Below are 14,940 nucleotides of genomic sequence, written 5' to 3' on the forward strand. Positions count from 1 at the left end.
GTTCAGTTAACTTCACCCTGCTTTCTCTTAAGGAGGTTTATTTTTGCCAAAGCCTGGACCCCGTCACCCCTAAGTTATCCTCCAGGGCCTTGGCAAGTCAGAAAGTACTGCTTAAGGAAGGAGAATTTTCATGCAGACTCTGTGGCTTTTCCAATCTCGGCTACTTTTCCTGCGAGCCAGAGGGAATTTTCTGTGCCCGAAGACGCAGAGGCTTTAGCTGGTGACCTTCAGAGTCAAATGAAGTGTCTTCTCAGGCCACCTGATTGGCTGTCCCTCCTGTCAATGAAAGCTTGGAAATCTTTCCCTGACCAGCCCCGGGGTCTTTTCTTGCCTTTTAGAAGGATAAACAAAAGGAGTAGGAAGGAAGTCTCTCCATCCCCACGGCTCCCCAAGGAGAGGGGCTCGCGGTCTCGCAGTGGACGTGACATCGCTGTCTGCTCCCCCTCGGGTGGCCAGGGGTGCAGAGAAGCCCCAGACGGGGAGGGAAGGACCCGCATGTTGTAGGAGGGAGAGAAGGGGCGTTGCAGGCCGCCTTTGATCTTGGGCGGACTGCGTCTGCGCTCCCCAACCCAGTCTCCGGGCACGGCTCAGCCTGGGTCGCCTGGAAAGTAGCCCCTCGGGCAGCTTGGTTTCCTTTAGAACAAAGGCCGTGAGTGGCCTGTGAACGAGGAGGCGTCCTGAGCCGCATGCCCGTGCTGGGAGGTCAGTGTCCAGGACGCACCCTTGCGGTGGTCGGCACATGCCAAGTGCTGCCACGGGCCTCTGCTTGTTCCGGTTTGGAAATGAGCGGGAGTCCCGTGTGACCGCTGCCTCTCTGCGGCTGAGAACACGGAAGTCTGCGGAGGCTATGAGGTCTAAGCTGTACCATCCGGGAATGACAGGGTGAAAACCAGGCCCTCCCGCCCACGGCGCCCTCCTGACCGGAGTGTCTGGCAGCAGCGGCACGTGCTAGCCACGAGTCCAGTGGGAGGGGGATCGGGTCCCCCGTCGCCTCTCTGGTTCCTGTTCAGAGACTCAGCACCCCTGGGTGACCGTGCCCGTCTGGAGGCAGAGGTGTGGACGCGGGTCTAGGGCAGGTGCTGGCAAGGAAAGACGGCATTCCAGGGGCCGCGGCCAGCGGCTGCTTCCCCTCCACACTTCCCGGGCCCTGGGCTGCCTGTCCTCGGGACGCCTCCCCACCTCTCCCTCTGGCTGCCCCATCTCCTCACCGCCGCTCTGTTCCACTCTGCTTTGCTCTGCGTCCTCGCCCGACCCCAACACGATCCACACCCTGTGCCCAGGGGTCGTCTTCCCGGGTCCTGCTACCGACTATAGGAGCAGGTGACACCGTGGGAGCCTGCCCCCCTCTCCGGTCCCTCCACCCAGCTTCCCCCGCGCCAGGAGCACCGCCGCGGATGGCACGCCTGGGCCCTCGCCCGCCGGTCCTCCCGTCCTTCTCTGGCCTCATTCCCAACCTGCTCTTCCAGAGTCTCCGTCCCCGAGCCGCCTTCTCGCTCAGCCAGCAGGTCCCATGGGCGCGTCCCCCGGGGTCTTGGGTCTCCTCCTCCCCGTCAGTCGGGGCCACGTCCGCCCCGTTCCATCCTCCCTCCGGCTCCAGCCCGTCCCTCCCCCCGCAGCACCCTGGACGGCTCACGGGAAACCCCCGGCCTGCGACCAGTCTGCAGACGCCCCAAGCTTTCCCCTCCCCTCTGCCCGCTGCCCCGGGAGCCCCCGGGATCTGACCGCACCCCAGGTTGGGGGCTCGCAGGATCCGCAGCCTCGCCCACCGCTGCAGAGGACCGTTCCTGCCGTCTGTCCCCGCAGCTGAACGATGGTGGGGGGCTCCCCGCCGTCCCCAGTGCGCCCCACAAGCGCCCACTGGGTGGCTGGGGGCAACAGCAAACCGAAGGCTCCTTCAGGGTCTCCGTGCCCGCGGCCTCAGGTGTAAAGACCAGGGACAAGTCAGTGTAAGTGACCCCAGTAGAGGTGTTAAACTCCGACAGAACAGGGCAGGGGGAAAGATGGGGCGAGGATTGCGCGCTCGGGAGAGCCCTGCCACACCAGTAAGGAAAAGGCAGCACCTGAGTAGAAAGTCAGGACATGTGTGTCACCTGGGAAATGGGCCATTAACCCGCGACAGAGGCTAATCAGCCTCACTCCCAGTCAAGGAAGTTACGAGCCAAACGCTGTTTTTACCTGTCTTTACCGAATTGGCTTGGGCTTCTGGTGCCCAGCAGCTCTCAATCTGGTATCTAATAACACCTGCAGGGGTCCGTTTTGTGTTGTCCTTTCCTGTGAATTAAGAAATGAAGGTTCAGACAAGGAAGTCATTGGCCCGACGTTACGTAACCGGAGAAGACACAGCAAGCCCTCGTGTCAAAGCCACAGTGTTTTATTTAGTTTTAAGAAGCGATGAGGAGTGCCGTGATAGATGATAATGATGATGATGATGATGATAATCTAGTTTAAATGTAGTTTCGAAGGATTTGTTCTGATACTTTCAATGGGCACATATTTTAGCTGTTGAGGAAAAACTCAGACGTGCGGAGAAAGCAGCACCTGCCGCGGGTGAAGGGCGGCGTGAAGCCAGGGCAGGTGTGAGCCCGCTCGGCCGCTCCAGGGCCTGGCACGTGGCACGGGGCTCCGAGGTGACCCGTCCTCTTCCTCTTCCTCTTCCTCAGGTGCTGCTGAGCCAGGTGCACCGGCTGAGAGCCCTGGACCTGCTGGGACGCTTCCTGGACCTGGGACCCTGGGCGGTGAGCCTGGTACGTGCGGGGCCGGCAAGAGTCCCGGGTGTGGATGGGGGACAAGCCTCTCTGCCTGGGAGTGACCTGTCACCGGAGGGGGACTGTGTGGGGGGCGGCCCTCGAGGAACACGCGCTGTGCGGCCTCCGTCCCCACAGCGTTCCGGGCTTCACACTTGCTCTGCCCTCTCTTCCCGCCACGAGGCTTCACCTCTGCGGACCGAAAGTGGTTCACCCCTGCTCACCCCTGCCTGAGCCGAGAAGCGGGGTGCCCCTGCACCGGCCGAGGGCCGAGCACACACCCGTGCACCGATTTGACACTCTGGGGCTCAGCACGACCTGGAAACACTTTGCTGCTGACTCATTCTGCACAAGAGTGGGACCAGCCGTTTAAAGCGGAAAACACGGACAGAACTAGGGTCAGACAGAGACCCGTTTTCCAACAACTACATCACCAGGAAAGCAGATATCGATGGGGAACCTCCAGGGGGCAGGGGGGTCCAGGAGACCCCCCCCCCACCAGCTGCAGCGTAGGGACCTTTCCGGTTCTGTGCGCAAATAAATGTTTGAAAGTTGAAGTTTGAGAAATTAACATTCATGGAGCAGTTAGAAATTTTACATTAACTGAATACCTTGTCATTAAAGGGTAATTGTTTATTTTTTTAGGTGTAATGGCATGTGGTTCTTTTACGAAAGACACCTTAGTTTTTAGAGGTGAAGACTGTGTCTACACAGGGAAAGTGTGTGACACGCACGATGTCTGCAGATACGCTGGGAGGGCACGGCGAGCACGCTGGCGCCCGGCCATCGGGTTCATGTCCCCAAAGTGGCGTGACGCAGGAGTGGGAGGGCAGCCGATTGTTTTAGCTCCGTTTGCGCACATTTGAGCTTTTCATCGTATAACGTCATCAGAGAATCGATAGTCCAAGGTGGAAAGAGGAAAAGCCTAAGAATCAGGAGGAATCGTCCACCCACCGTGGGGCGGTTCACACTCGGGCCGCCTGGGCCGCAGACAACATAGCGCGTGTCGATCACTGGGGAGGGTCTCGCGTGACTCTCGATCTGCGTGGCCTGCGCACGTGCTCGTGCAGATCACTGTCGCTCTGTCATCGGGGACGAGCTCACAGTGTGTCGCTTTGCCCTTCAGGAAGGCAAGTACTAATAACATTTTAGAGACACTTTTATTATACGGTGAATTTTTAAAAAATGAATTTTGGCCCTTTAAAGAGGGAAGCTTAGGCCAGCTGGAAATCTTGATGGCGCAGGCGCTAGACAGACGAGGCCCCGCAGCACGTGTGGGCTGGACCCCCCTGCCCGAACCACACACAGGACGCTTGTCTCTTAAACACGGCCTTTAACAAGAAATGGACACGGGCCCCGCCAGTGGCCTCCAGCCTGGGCCACACCCCTTCACCCACCTGGGAAGGGGCCACCGTTGCCATCTCTCTGGAATGCCAACAAACTGGAGATAAGGACAGAGCACCTGCGCTGAGAGGACCGGCGTAACCGGGCTCAGCTCAGTTGTCCTCGTGAGGTGGCCACCCTCCCCTGCCTGAGAGCAGAAGGACCCCCGGGATGATGTTGCCCCGAGAGTCTGGGCCGCACGGACGCCCACAGCGGCTCCCCGCCTCAGCCAGCAAACTGTCCCGCCTCGAGGCTCAAGTCCCGCTCTGAAGGCCGATGTCAAGGGCAGATGGGACAGTGGGAGCCAACAGGGCAGGAGCACTGTGGTTTGAAATGTAAGAATCACAGTTAAGGGCCCTCTGCTTTGCCGCTGAGCGCAAACAAGGCTGTGGGAGGGTGAGGCCAGGGGGCCCGGACGGGAAGCCAGGTGTTCCTCACGAGATGAACCGTGGCCTCTGGACCAGGCGGGGCTGGAAACGCACCACGGCGTCTCGGGGGACGGAGATGCGGAGATCCAGAGGCGGCCCCTGCGCTCCCACGCCCCGCCCCCGGGCTGACGGCAGCACCGCACTGTGTCCTGGGCCACGCCGGCTACCACCAGTGCGGCTCGGGCCCCCCACGAGTGGGCCCACTCACGCCCTTTCCTTCCCCCAGGCCTTGTCTGTGGGCATCTTCCCGTACGTGCTGAAACTGCTCCAGAGCTCAGCCAGAGAGCTGCGGCCCCTTCTGGTGTTCATCTGGGCCAAGATCCTTGCCGTGGACAGCGTGAGTAGTCCGCGTCCCCCCCTGCTGGTGCCGGGCGGTCCCTGTGTGTTAGCCGGCCTGGCCCGGGCAGCGGCCGCGGAGAGCAGGGGCTCACGGAGGGGCCGCGCGGCTGGTTTGCCAGCCTTGACGCTATGTCCTCTCTCCCCCTGCGACCACCCCGTGTTTCTTTCCTGCCCTCACCCCAGCGTCTGCCTTTGGTGCCATTGCTGCTCCCCACCCCTTCTCCAGGCACTGCTGGTCCCCCTCCTCCCAGAATAAGGGAGGTGCATCCCTCTGGGGCCCAGTCCTGGTCACCTAAGCTGCACACTGCCTCCTCCCCATCCCCTCCAGGCCTCCAGCAGGAAATGACCCCGACCCCCTCCTTCTTGAACTCAGCCCTGCCTCCCTGGATGCCCTCCGTCTCCAGCCTCTGCTGCTCCCACCCCTGCCCTGACCCTGGGGACAGTCTCCTGCAGCTCTGCTCTTCAGTAGCCATCCTGCTCCCTGTCCTCGTGCCTGCGGGGCTGCAGTCACGCCCGGACTCCACCAAGGGCTGGGCAGGATCAGGCTAAGGGCTGTAGGGGACGCAGAAGGCGGTGGTCTCTGCCTTGGACGGGCTCACGTCCTGTGGGTCAAAGCCCTCTGCTGCAGGGGAGCCACCACGCCACGGGAGGCTGTGCCGGGAGGTTGGGGGACCTGAGACTCAGCGCAAGGGGCACTGATGGGTGTAGACGGGGGACAGCTTGTGCAGGGGACCGGGAGGGCAGGTGGCCCCCCTGGGCTGGGGCGCTGGAGGCATGTGTGAGGAGCCCCCGAAGTGGACAGTGTCCCACTTCCTTTAGCCCATCGAGAGTGAAGTAAAGATTCAGGAACAAAGTAAAGATTCAGGAAGAAAGACAGCAAGATCCAAACTGTGGCTTTTAAATGTCTGGCCTTGGTCTAAAGGAGACTGGGTCAGCTGAGGGGGGGCCGTGGGGGAGGAGGGGCGCACGTGATGAGTGATTGTTTGGGAGACCCCGGGTGAGGCGGACCCGTGCCGGAGGGGTGGAGGCGGGAACCTCTTATGCCCCGTGACCCTGCCCCCGAGCCCGCACAACCACCCCGATGGGGAGTGGAGAACAAAGAGCTACAAAAGGAGAGTGAAGGGGGTTCCCGGGGCTGGCGGTCTGACTCAGAGCACAGAGGGGGCTCCAGAGTGAGGGTGGGTGCTGGGCGGGGAACAGAGACCCCCAGAAGAGGCCATCACACGGGGCGGTCAGCTTCCGAAGAACTGTGGACAGAGCTGGGGAGAAAGTGCCGATGGCCAGAGGGTCAGTTGCTTGAAGGGTTCAGTGGGCAGGGAGGGGACTGGGATGCTACCCTGCCACCCCTCCCTGGTCCAGCCCCTCCCTGGGCACACCCAGTGGGTGGCTGGGTCTGGGCACGGCCAGGCAGCCCTCGTGCTCCCTCCTCGGTCCTGCTGTGCTGCTCTCTGCTCACCACACCCTCTGCTGTCCCGAGAACGAGCCCCTGCCGCTCCAGGCTGCCAGGGGACCAGGTCCTCACGCACCGGGGCTCTTCGGCCACCTGCACACCCCTGAGGCAGCCAGAGCTCTTCCATGAGGCCCAAAGCTGGGGTGACGGCTGCAGGGGATGCAAGTGTCGCGGGTGCTCCCAGCGAACGTGTCACAGCACAGGCACCTCCAGGTGGCAGCGGCCCCCAGCCGCACCGCGCGGTTATCACTGCTTTTGTGTACTGATCTCCAGTGGCAGCCTTGTTGGATCTTGTAGTTCCGGCCGTGGACGGTAGGTTCTCTTGGCCTCTCTGCACAGGAGGTCGTACTGTCTGCGAGCAAGGCCAGTGAGGTGGCTCTGTCCCCGTCTGTTGGGGACGTTCCTGGTCCAGGGGTACCGACCAGGACCCGGGCATGCAGTTGGTCAGACGCAGTGAGCCTCTCCCCATGGACGGGCTTGGTCTCCGTGGTCGTCTTGGTGGTGGGAACGCCCTCCCTCCCCGTCGGGGCCTCCCAGCCTAACCTTGACCCCCGTTCCACCCTGACCCTTCTTGGGACCAGCGCCCCACACACGCTGTGTCTGCAGAATGTTCTGTCGCTCGTCAGCTTCACAGCGATGTTCAGGACATCGTACGTTCTGACAAAATATTTATTTCTCTGCCCACTGAACTGACTTCAGATAAGCAACGGCCTCAAAGATGGACCAAAAGACTAGATTTCAGAGCTAAAGGACCATGTCTGAGTCCCCTGGCCCTCGTTTGCCTGAGCGAGCTCTCACTTCCCGTCGCCGGGCCCTCCGCACGCTTGTCGCCGCCGAGCTCCCAGCAGCGGGGACGGAGGTGAGCGCCGTGACCACCCGGAAAGCCGCCCTGGAAATTTTAGAATAAAAGGAATGCAAGCCTGAGTCTCGCATCTGCCCGCTGTGTTGGGTCCAGGAAACCTCTTCTCGCTGGCCCAGGAGCTGGTTGTCCCGGGTGGGGAGCTGCCCCGCTGTCATTTCGGTTCTGCCCTTCACGCTGTCCCCGACGCACCGAGCCTGCGAACAGAAGGTGCTCCCGGGGAGTCACTCAGAAGCTCGCTCTCCTTCAGCGCCTCGGTCTTCCGGACGCTTGGAAATGTATCGCTCCCGGTACTCGGTTCGTGGGTGCACGGAGGGCCCCCTCCGACCGAAGCCCGTGGAAGGAGGGACGGAGGAGGGTGCCCCCCCGAGCCCACGTCCCCGCCCCGGGCCCTCCACATTCTTGTCCTCATAGGATGTTTAGGACCTTTGAGGACCCGGGACTAGACCGTGTTTCCTTCTAGTCCTGGGGGTCTGTTCTGGCTTCAGTGTGAGCCCTTCTGAGCCGCCCCTCGCCACTGTACTCCCGTGCGATCTGCAGCAGTCACCCGTCTTGGGTGTCAGGAACCCGGAGGAAACCAGCTCCCGGGCCCGCCTGTGTCCAGGGTCTGCTTGTCCAGCGCCCAGAGGCGAGCTCTGAGCCACGGCCACACCGGCTGCCATGGCCTTGTTCCGCGGCTGTGCGGGCGCCTCAGGCCATGTGCTTCCCGTGGGCCCGGCGCTGAAGGGTTTACACGTTCAGTAACGCTTGAGCAGCTTGAGCAGCTGTCCCCGCGGCCAGCGGGAGACGCCCTCGCCCGCCGCGTTCTTGTCAGTGCCCGCAGGTGCCAGGGACCTGTCCGTGAGCTCGTTTCTCCGCCGGCTCGCCGCGCCTGCTTATTCGAAGGCGACCGTCCCTCTGAGAGACACGTCGACGGGCTTGTGGCTGAGGCTGAGGCCGCTTACCTCGTCCCTCCCTTTCACGGCTACTCGGGTGGTTTTCCAGAGACTAAAGCTCCGTGTGCTTCGCGTCCGAAGTCACGCTGGGTCCCCGCCGGCCTCTGTGGGCGCTCGTGCTGCGTGCAGAGCCCCCGTGTCGCTGGCGCGGCCACCGCGGGGGTCAGAGCGCATGGTGTTTCCACGCAGGGATGCGCACACTTCGGATCAAAGCCCGCACGGAGCGCACACTGAGGTCTGCAGTGCCCGGGTTCGGTCCCGGCACCGAGGCCCGCCTTCCCCTCAGGGCACTTCCCGGGCTTGAGAATGGGGCCGGCCTGTCAGGTGGGGCCCCAGCTGGGGGCGAATCCAGGGCCCCCTCTTGAGCCACGGGCATGTGTAGAGTACTGTGCCACCTTGAAGGCCTCGGGGAGAGGCAGGAATCCATCTGGCCTCCTGTGGGGACAGTGATGGGACAGAAGGCACGACTTGGGATGAGGAGAGCCCTTCCTGTTGTTCCCCGAGGAATCGGGTCCCAGGAGGGTCTCTTCCCAGGTCACCCGTGTGCCAGGTTACCCTGCACCCCCCACTGCCAAGCAGAACGGCCAGGCCCGTGACATGGGGAAGGCGTGACCTGCATCAAGGAGGAAAGCCCCCGAACCCACAGTGCGTCCTCACAGAGGTTAGGGTTAGCCGACAAGGACACGGAAATGGTTGCTCGAAGTCTCCACGGAAGACGTTCCTCCGAGACATGGAAGGCATCCAGGGCCCTGCTGAACCTTCTGGAGAGGGAAGCCAGAGTGTGACCCGGAAGACATGCCGGTCGGGATCGACCCCTAAACATCGTGGCAGGACGTTCGCCATCGCAGCTGCCCCGAGCACAGCGAGGACGGACCTTGTGTGCAGGGAAGGGGCGTCACTGAGCCGCGGGACAGCTGCAGGTGACAGCGTTAGTCTCTCCAGAACGGCTGCAGGGCAGCAGGAGAAGTGGTCGACAACCTGGTGGCCAAGAAATGTCCACATTTTCCAGTTTGATGAAAACAACAAACCACAGACCCAGGAAGTCCTGCGAACCCCACAGGCAGGGACATGAAGAAAACCACCCCGAGTCCTCACCTAATTGCTGAAACAGGATACATTTAAGGACTCGGAAGCAGCCGGTAGAGGACAGAGGACCGAGGAGGAGGAAGACGGCTGGTCCCCGGCCGGGAGCGACGCCAGGAGGGGACGGGGGCGGGCGCCCTGACGTCCCCGAAGAGAAGCCGCCATCTGGCCTGCTGTGGCCGCTGCGTACCCCTGAAAGTGGAGTTGGAGTAAGGACGTCGTCGGGCGCGCAACACTGAAGGGACGTAGCACGGGTAACCGCCACGCGCTGCGGGGTCGGCAACGTGTGTGGTCGCAGCAGCGAAGTGGGGGGGGGGTGTCAGCTTCTGAGACGTCACGCGCGCTCGGCCCCCCTGGCGGACAGAGGGAGGCCGAGGGTCCGCACGGCAGCCGGAGTCCGACGCGCTGAGACCGACCGTGCTCTGCAGCCGCCGTCCGACAATGAGCAGTGGGCAGCAGCAGAACTTCCAGACGCTTGGAGACCAGCCAGCACGCTTTTAAAGAAATCTTTTTAAATGATTAAATTTTAAAATAAAAATTTAATAAGTAATATAACTATAAAATATATAGAATATTTAATATTGAAATATGTGTGTTGTATGAATAAATTATGCAGGTGGCGCAAATATTTATGGAATATAATATGCGTAGCTGTAAATATTTATAAAATACACAAGTGGGACGACATCAAACTAAAAGCTTCTGCACCGCAAGGGAAAGTTCACTAAATAAAAAGGCAACTTGTGAAAGGGGAGAAAATGCTTTCAAACCGTCTCTCCGACAGGGGTTAATATCCAGAATGTGTATAAGCAACTCCTACAGCAGAGCTGCAGAAACCCAAACAGCTGAGAAATGGGCCGAAGCCCTGACGAGAGGTTTTCCAAGGAAGTCGTCCGTCCAGGCGGCCCGCAGGCACGTGAGAAGATGCCCAGCGCCACTCATCACCAGGGACATGCGGGGACCTGCGGGGACCCCACCTCCCACCAGTCCGATTGGTGCTGTAAGAAAGGCACGAGCTGTGGACTTAGCGAGGCCATGGAGAGAAGGGGCAAGACAGGCACTGTTGGCGGGAGCGTGACCTGGGACAGCCTCCGTGGGAGACGCTATGGCGGCGCCGCAGACAACCAGAGCGGAGCCCCGATGGGTCCGGCATTCCCGCTGCTGTCCTGCCTCGAAGCGGGACCCGCGCCCCGTGTTCACGGCAGCGTCATTCCTGAGGGCCAAGCGTGGAACCCGCCCGAGTGTCCGTTGTCAGGGGACGCAGGAAGGAAACACACACACTGGGGTATTGCTGAGCCCAAAAGACCAAGAACCTCCTGCCATCTGGGGCCCGACAATCGAGCCTGGAGGCCACTGCGCTGCGTGACATAAGCCAGACGGAGAAAGACAGACATGGGCTGACGTCCCTTATCTGCGGAATCTAAAACCATCGGACTGACCGAACCAGAGAGCAAGACAGCGGCTCCTGGGGCTGCGGGTGGCGGAAACGGAGACGCGGGCCAAAGAGGTCAGATGTGCAGGTGTCCGTCCGTCCGTCTGGGGAGCACCGCGGGGGCAGTGCTGTGCTGTGCGCTTGAAGGACGCTGAGTACATCTCTAGGACTCTTACATGCCCAAAACCAAGCCTGGTAGTCATGGCGTGAGCTGACAGATGTGTTAACAGGGTTGATTGTGGTGACCGTCGCACAGCATGTGGGTGTATCATTTACACACTGAACATAAGTCAGTGCTGGAAAAAATAGGTTCTTATGATATAACACACAAATTATACTCATCTACTTGATTACAGTTTACTGTATAAGCACATGGAAAAACTCAGTGAAATAAAAGTTGTTAAATAAACAGTTTCCAGAAGGGCCTGAAGGGAAATTAAAAGTACCTTGAACTGAAGGGAACTGAGAACAGCACATTGGGATTCGTGGGGCACAGCTGAGCGGCGTGGGGGAACCTTACAGTTCTGCCTGCGTCCGTCGGCAGGGAGGGAAGGCTTTAAATCATTGACCTTAGATTCAACCTTGAGCTGTTGCTAAAAGAAAAGCAGATTAAACCCGAAGGAAGTAGGAGAAAAGAAGTAAAAATCACAGTGGAGATCAGTGCAAAAGAGAGCAGAAAGGCAGTAGAGAAAACCTGTTCCACCAAAAGCTGGATCTTAGAGCAGATCAATAAAATGAGTTAACCGCCCCCAGATTGGGCTGCATTTCCTCTGACGATACACCCGTTCGTGCAATAGCTGGGTCGGAGAGCCGTGCTGCTTTTAGCTTCTTGAGGTCCCTCCATCCTGTTCCCCGAGTGGCGGCACAGAAAGAGAAGTAGACCCCACGTCCCAAATCAGGAATGAGAGGTGGCATCCCGGGAGGTTCCAGAGGCCTCCAGGGACCAGTACGCGGATGTTGTGAACGACTCAACACCAGGACGCTCGAGAGCCCGACAGAGACAGACACTCCTTGAATGGCAGGAGCCTCTGAGCTAGGAAGTGAGTCTGAGTAGCAGCACGTCTGTTAAAGAGACAATCTGTAGTTTAAAACTTTCCCGGGTGCAGGCGACTTCAGTGGTGGGTTCTAGCAGGTCACCGAGGAGAAGCGCCGTCCCGTGTCGTCGTGTGAGACCGACAGTGAGTGCCCTGATGCCACGTCCCCACAGCGTCTCTCATGAGGACCGATCGGGCTTCCAAACAGTACTCCAGGAGATCAGATTCAGCCACCTCTAGAAAGGCTGATAAACCATGACCCGGGGGATGTATTTCAGGAACGTGAGGCGGCAGGACGACGGGAAAAATCCCTGTAACGTCCCTATGAACAGCAGGAGCAACAGAAGCCGCATTCCCATCTCAGAGACGGCACAAAGGAAGCGTTCGGCCAAACCTAAATCCCGTGTCAGAGTTTTTAAAAATCCTGTCCACAAACCAGTCACAGAAGGAACTTGCTCAGTGTGACAACCAGCATCTCCCAAGACGGCTGCAGCTGATGTCTTGGGCCCCGGTGCCTGTCTGAGCACTGCGCTCGGGAGCAGGACAGGGCCCGCACTCATGTCCTGTCTCCGGCACCCGCTGGAAGCTATGCCCGGCACAGGAGGAAGGAAGGCGTCCAGCTCGGGAAGGAAAAGGGATGACTGTCTTTTTTTTTTTTTTTTTTAAGATTTTATTTATTTATTTGACAGAGAGAGATCACAAGCAGGCAGAGAGGCAGGCAGAGAGAGAGAGAGAGGGGGAAGCAGGCTCCCCGCTGAGCAGAGAGCCCGATGAGGGACTCGATCCCAGGACCCTGAGATCACGATCCGAGCCAAAGGCAGAGGCTTAACCCACCGAGCCCCCCACACGCCCACAACTTTCTTTAAAAAAAAAAAAAAGAAGAAGAAGAAGAAGAAAACCGAAGGACTAGGAGCGTCTGACTTCGAGCCTCCTGTGCGTCCGTCGCAGTCAGGACTGGAGCAGCAGCAAAGCGGACAAACTGCGGGACCCATGAGGAGCAGGGGACAGACCCGCACGGACACGGCCCGCTGGTGATCAACCAACCTGCAGAGCACTCCGCTCGACGGAGGATGGACCGTCTGTCCAGCCCGCGGGGCGGGGACAGCCGGACATCGTGTCCCCAAAGTGAACGGTAGCCAACACCTGGTGCTACGCGAAACAACCCAGAACGGGAAGGTACTGGCAAATCAGTTATCTGACGAAAACTCACAGTGAGATGATAGAACTCTCACAACTCAGTGTGGAAAGAAACGCGCAGGGGCACCTGGGTGGGTTAAGCCTCTGCCTTTGGCTTGGGTCATGATCTCAGGGTCCTAGGATCGAGCCCCGCATCGGGCTCTCTGCTAAGCAGGGAGCCTGCTTCCCCCTCTCTCTCTTCCTGCCTCTGTGCCTACTTGTGTTCTCTCTCTGTCAAGTAAATAAATAAAATCTTAAAAAAGAAAGAAAGAAAGAAACACGCAGACCCAAAGATGGGCAAAGGGTCTGAAGAGACATTCCGGTAAGGGAGTGATTTGCTGGCCAAGAAGCCCCAGCGAAGTATGCTGTGTGTCGCCCTGCCCATGGTGGGCGAAGCCAGCTCGGCACCAGCCCAGGCCGCTGGGACGTCCCAAACGAGAAGACCGCGCCGTGTGTGGGGAACGCAGGTCTCACGCCCGCCCTGGGAAGCAGCTCTGGTTTCTCGAAAGCGTGTGTCCACTCAAAATTGTCCACAGTGTTTACAGCGCTTTGTCCGTAATCGCCGAGTGCTGAAAACAGCCCAGTGACCATCAGCTGTGCATGAAAGCCCGCGGTGACCATCCGCACCGCAAACTAGCACTCCGCGGAAGGAAGAGTGCACCAGCCCCGAGATGCTGAGCGCAAGAAGCCAGGAGCCGGCGGCGTGTTCTGTGCGACTCCGTTTACGTGGAACTCTAGGAAGTGCAAACTAGTCCCAGAAAGCGGGTGAGCAGCAGCGGGGGTGGGGCTCCCCGAGGGGCACAAGGCCGCTCGAGGGTAGAGGCCCCTCGTGTTGACTGTAGCCACGACCTCCCGGGTGTGTACGTTCGTCCAGTTATCCTGTCTGTGCTTGTAAATGCACACGGTCGTCATAGGTCACGTCGACCCCGGGAAAGCTGTTAAAAACTTCGAGTTGCGCGGCCGTGCGTGGACAGCTGTCCTGTCCTGTCCCTTCTGGATCTTCCGTCCAAGAAAGACGAGACTGTGGGGAGATTGTTCTAGATGAAGACTCACGAAGCGTGACCCCCCACGATGGATCCCAGACCCCAGACCGAAAGCTGTGAAGGACCTTGTTGGCGCAGCTGGGAGAAATCTGAGTGCGGACTGAGGGTCGGGTGACAGCGTGGTACCAAAGCTGGGTTTCTTGAGAGCGATCTCGGTTTTGTGGTTGTGCAAAAGAACTGCCTTTTTCTTAGGAAAGTTTCCAGGCAGAGCGTCCTGCCGTCTGCGGCTTTCGGAAAGTGCAGACGAGCACCAGGGAGGGGAGAGAGAGAGCAAACGCTGCAGAGAATTCATTAAATTGCCCTTTGGGTCGCGGGACGGGGTCACACTCCGGAGCGGGATGGCAGGAGGATGAGGCAGCCTGTAGAAGTGGCCGCCCTGCGGGAGGGCGCTGGTGGCTTCGGTCAGACCCTCAGAAGCCTCCTTATCATTTGTCTTTCTGCTCATTAACGGGGTGGTGGGCTGCGGAGTCGGCCGTGAAGGATTCCTGTGAGCTGTAAGCAGTTCAGGGGGTTCCTCCGCAGACACCGTCAGCGCGCAGTTCAAGTTATGGTCATACACGGTCACTTACGCAGCCGCCAGGGGACCGAGGGCACAATGTCCGTGAGCTTGAGCAACCTCCCCTGCCGTGTTCGTGAAGCCAGCCCGCATTTGGGGGTGCGAGGGCTTCAGCGTGCCTGACACTGTTGCGGGGCGAGGAGAGGACACACGCCAAGTGACAGCGCATCACAGGGGACCAGGATCTTCTTTCTGCCCCCGCACCGGCGCTGGGTCCCCTCCAGGTCCCCAAACGCACACTCATTTGTCTGCACAGTAACCCTGTCGCCGCCCCTCGGCTCTGACGCCAGCAGCCTCTCTTCCTGCACCTGCACCCCTGCACCCCTTTCCCACCACCCCTCCAGGTTTGCACAGAAAACACCACAGACAAAATGAGCGTGCGTGGCTTCAGTCCTGTGATGACTCGCGTCCCCGGGATCTGAGTGTAACCAGGACAGCCAGAGAGTTTGCAGTCCCGAGCCTGCTGTCTTGATGGCCC

The 14,940-nt window shown here is 59.7% G+C and overlaps 1 protein-coding gene across 7 annotated transcripts in view; it reads left to right on the plus strand.

Annotated features, from left to right (window-relative positions):
• RPTOR (regulatory associated protein of MTOR complex 1) overlaps window positions 1-14,940 on the plus strand; it is a 306,996-nt gene that overhangs the window by 222,532 nt on the left and 69,524 nt on the right. For all 7 annotated transcript variants that reach the window (XM_032322464.1, XM_032322470.1, XM_032322466.1 and 4 more), the window contains 2 exons: window positions 2,661-2,744; window positions 4,782-4,892. In XM_032322464.1, coding sequence (XP_032178355.1) covers window positions 2,661-2,744; window positions 4,782-4,892 — 195 coding nt within the window. The remainder of the gene's footprint in view (window positions 1-2,660; window positions 2,745-4,781; window positions 4,893-14,940) is intronic.

The sequence above is a fragment of the Mustela erminea genome, chromosome 18, assembly GCF_009829155.1.
Source record: "Mustela erminea isolate mMusErm1 chromosome 18, mMusErm1.Pri, whole genome shotgun sequence".
In the NCBI taxonomy this organism is placed as follows: Eukaryota; Metazoa; Chordata; class Mammalia; order Carnivora; family Mustelidae; genus Mustela; species Mustela erminea.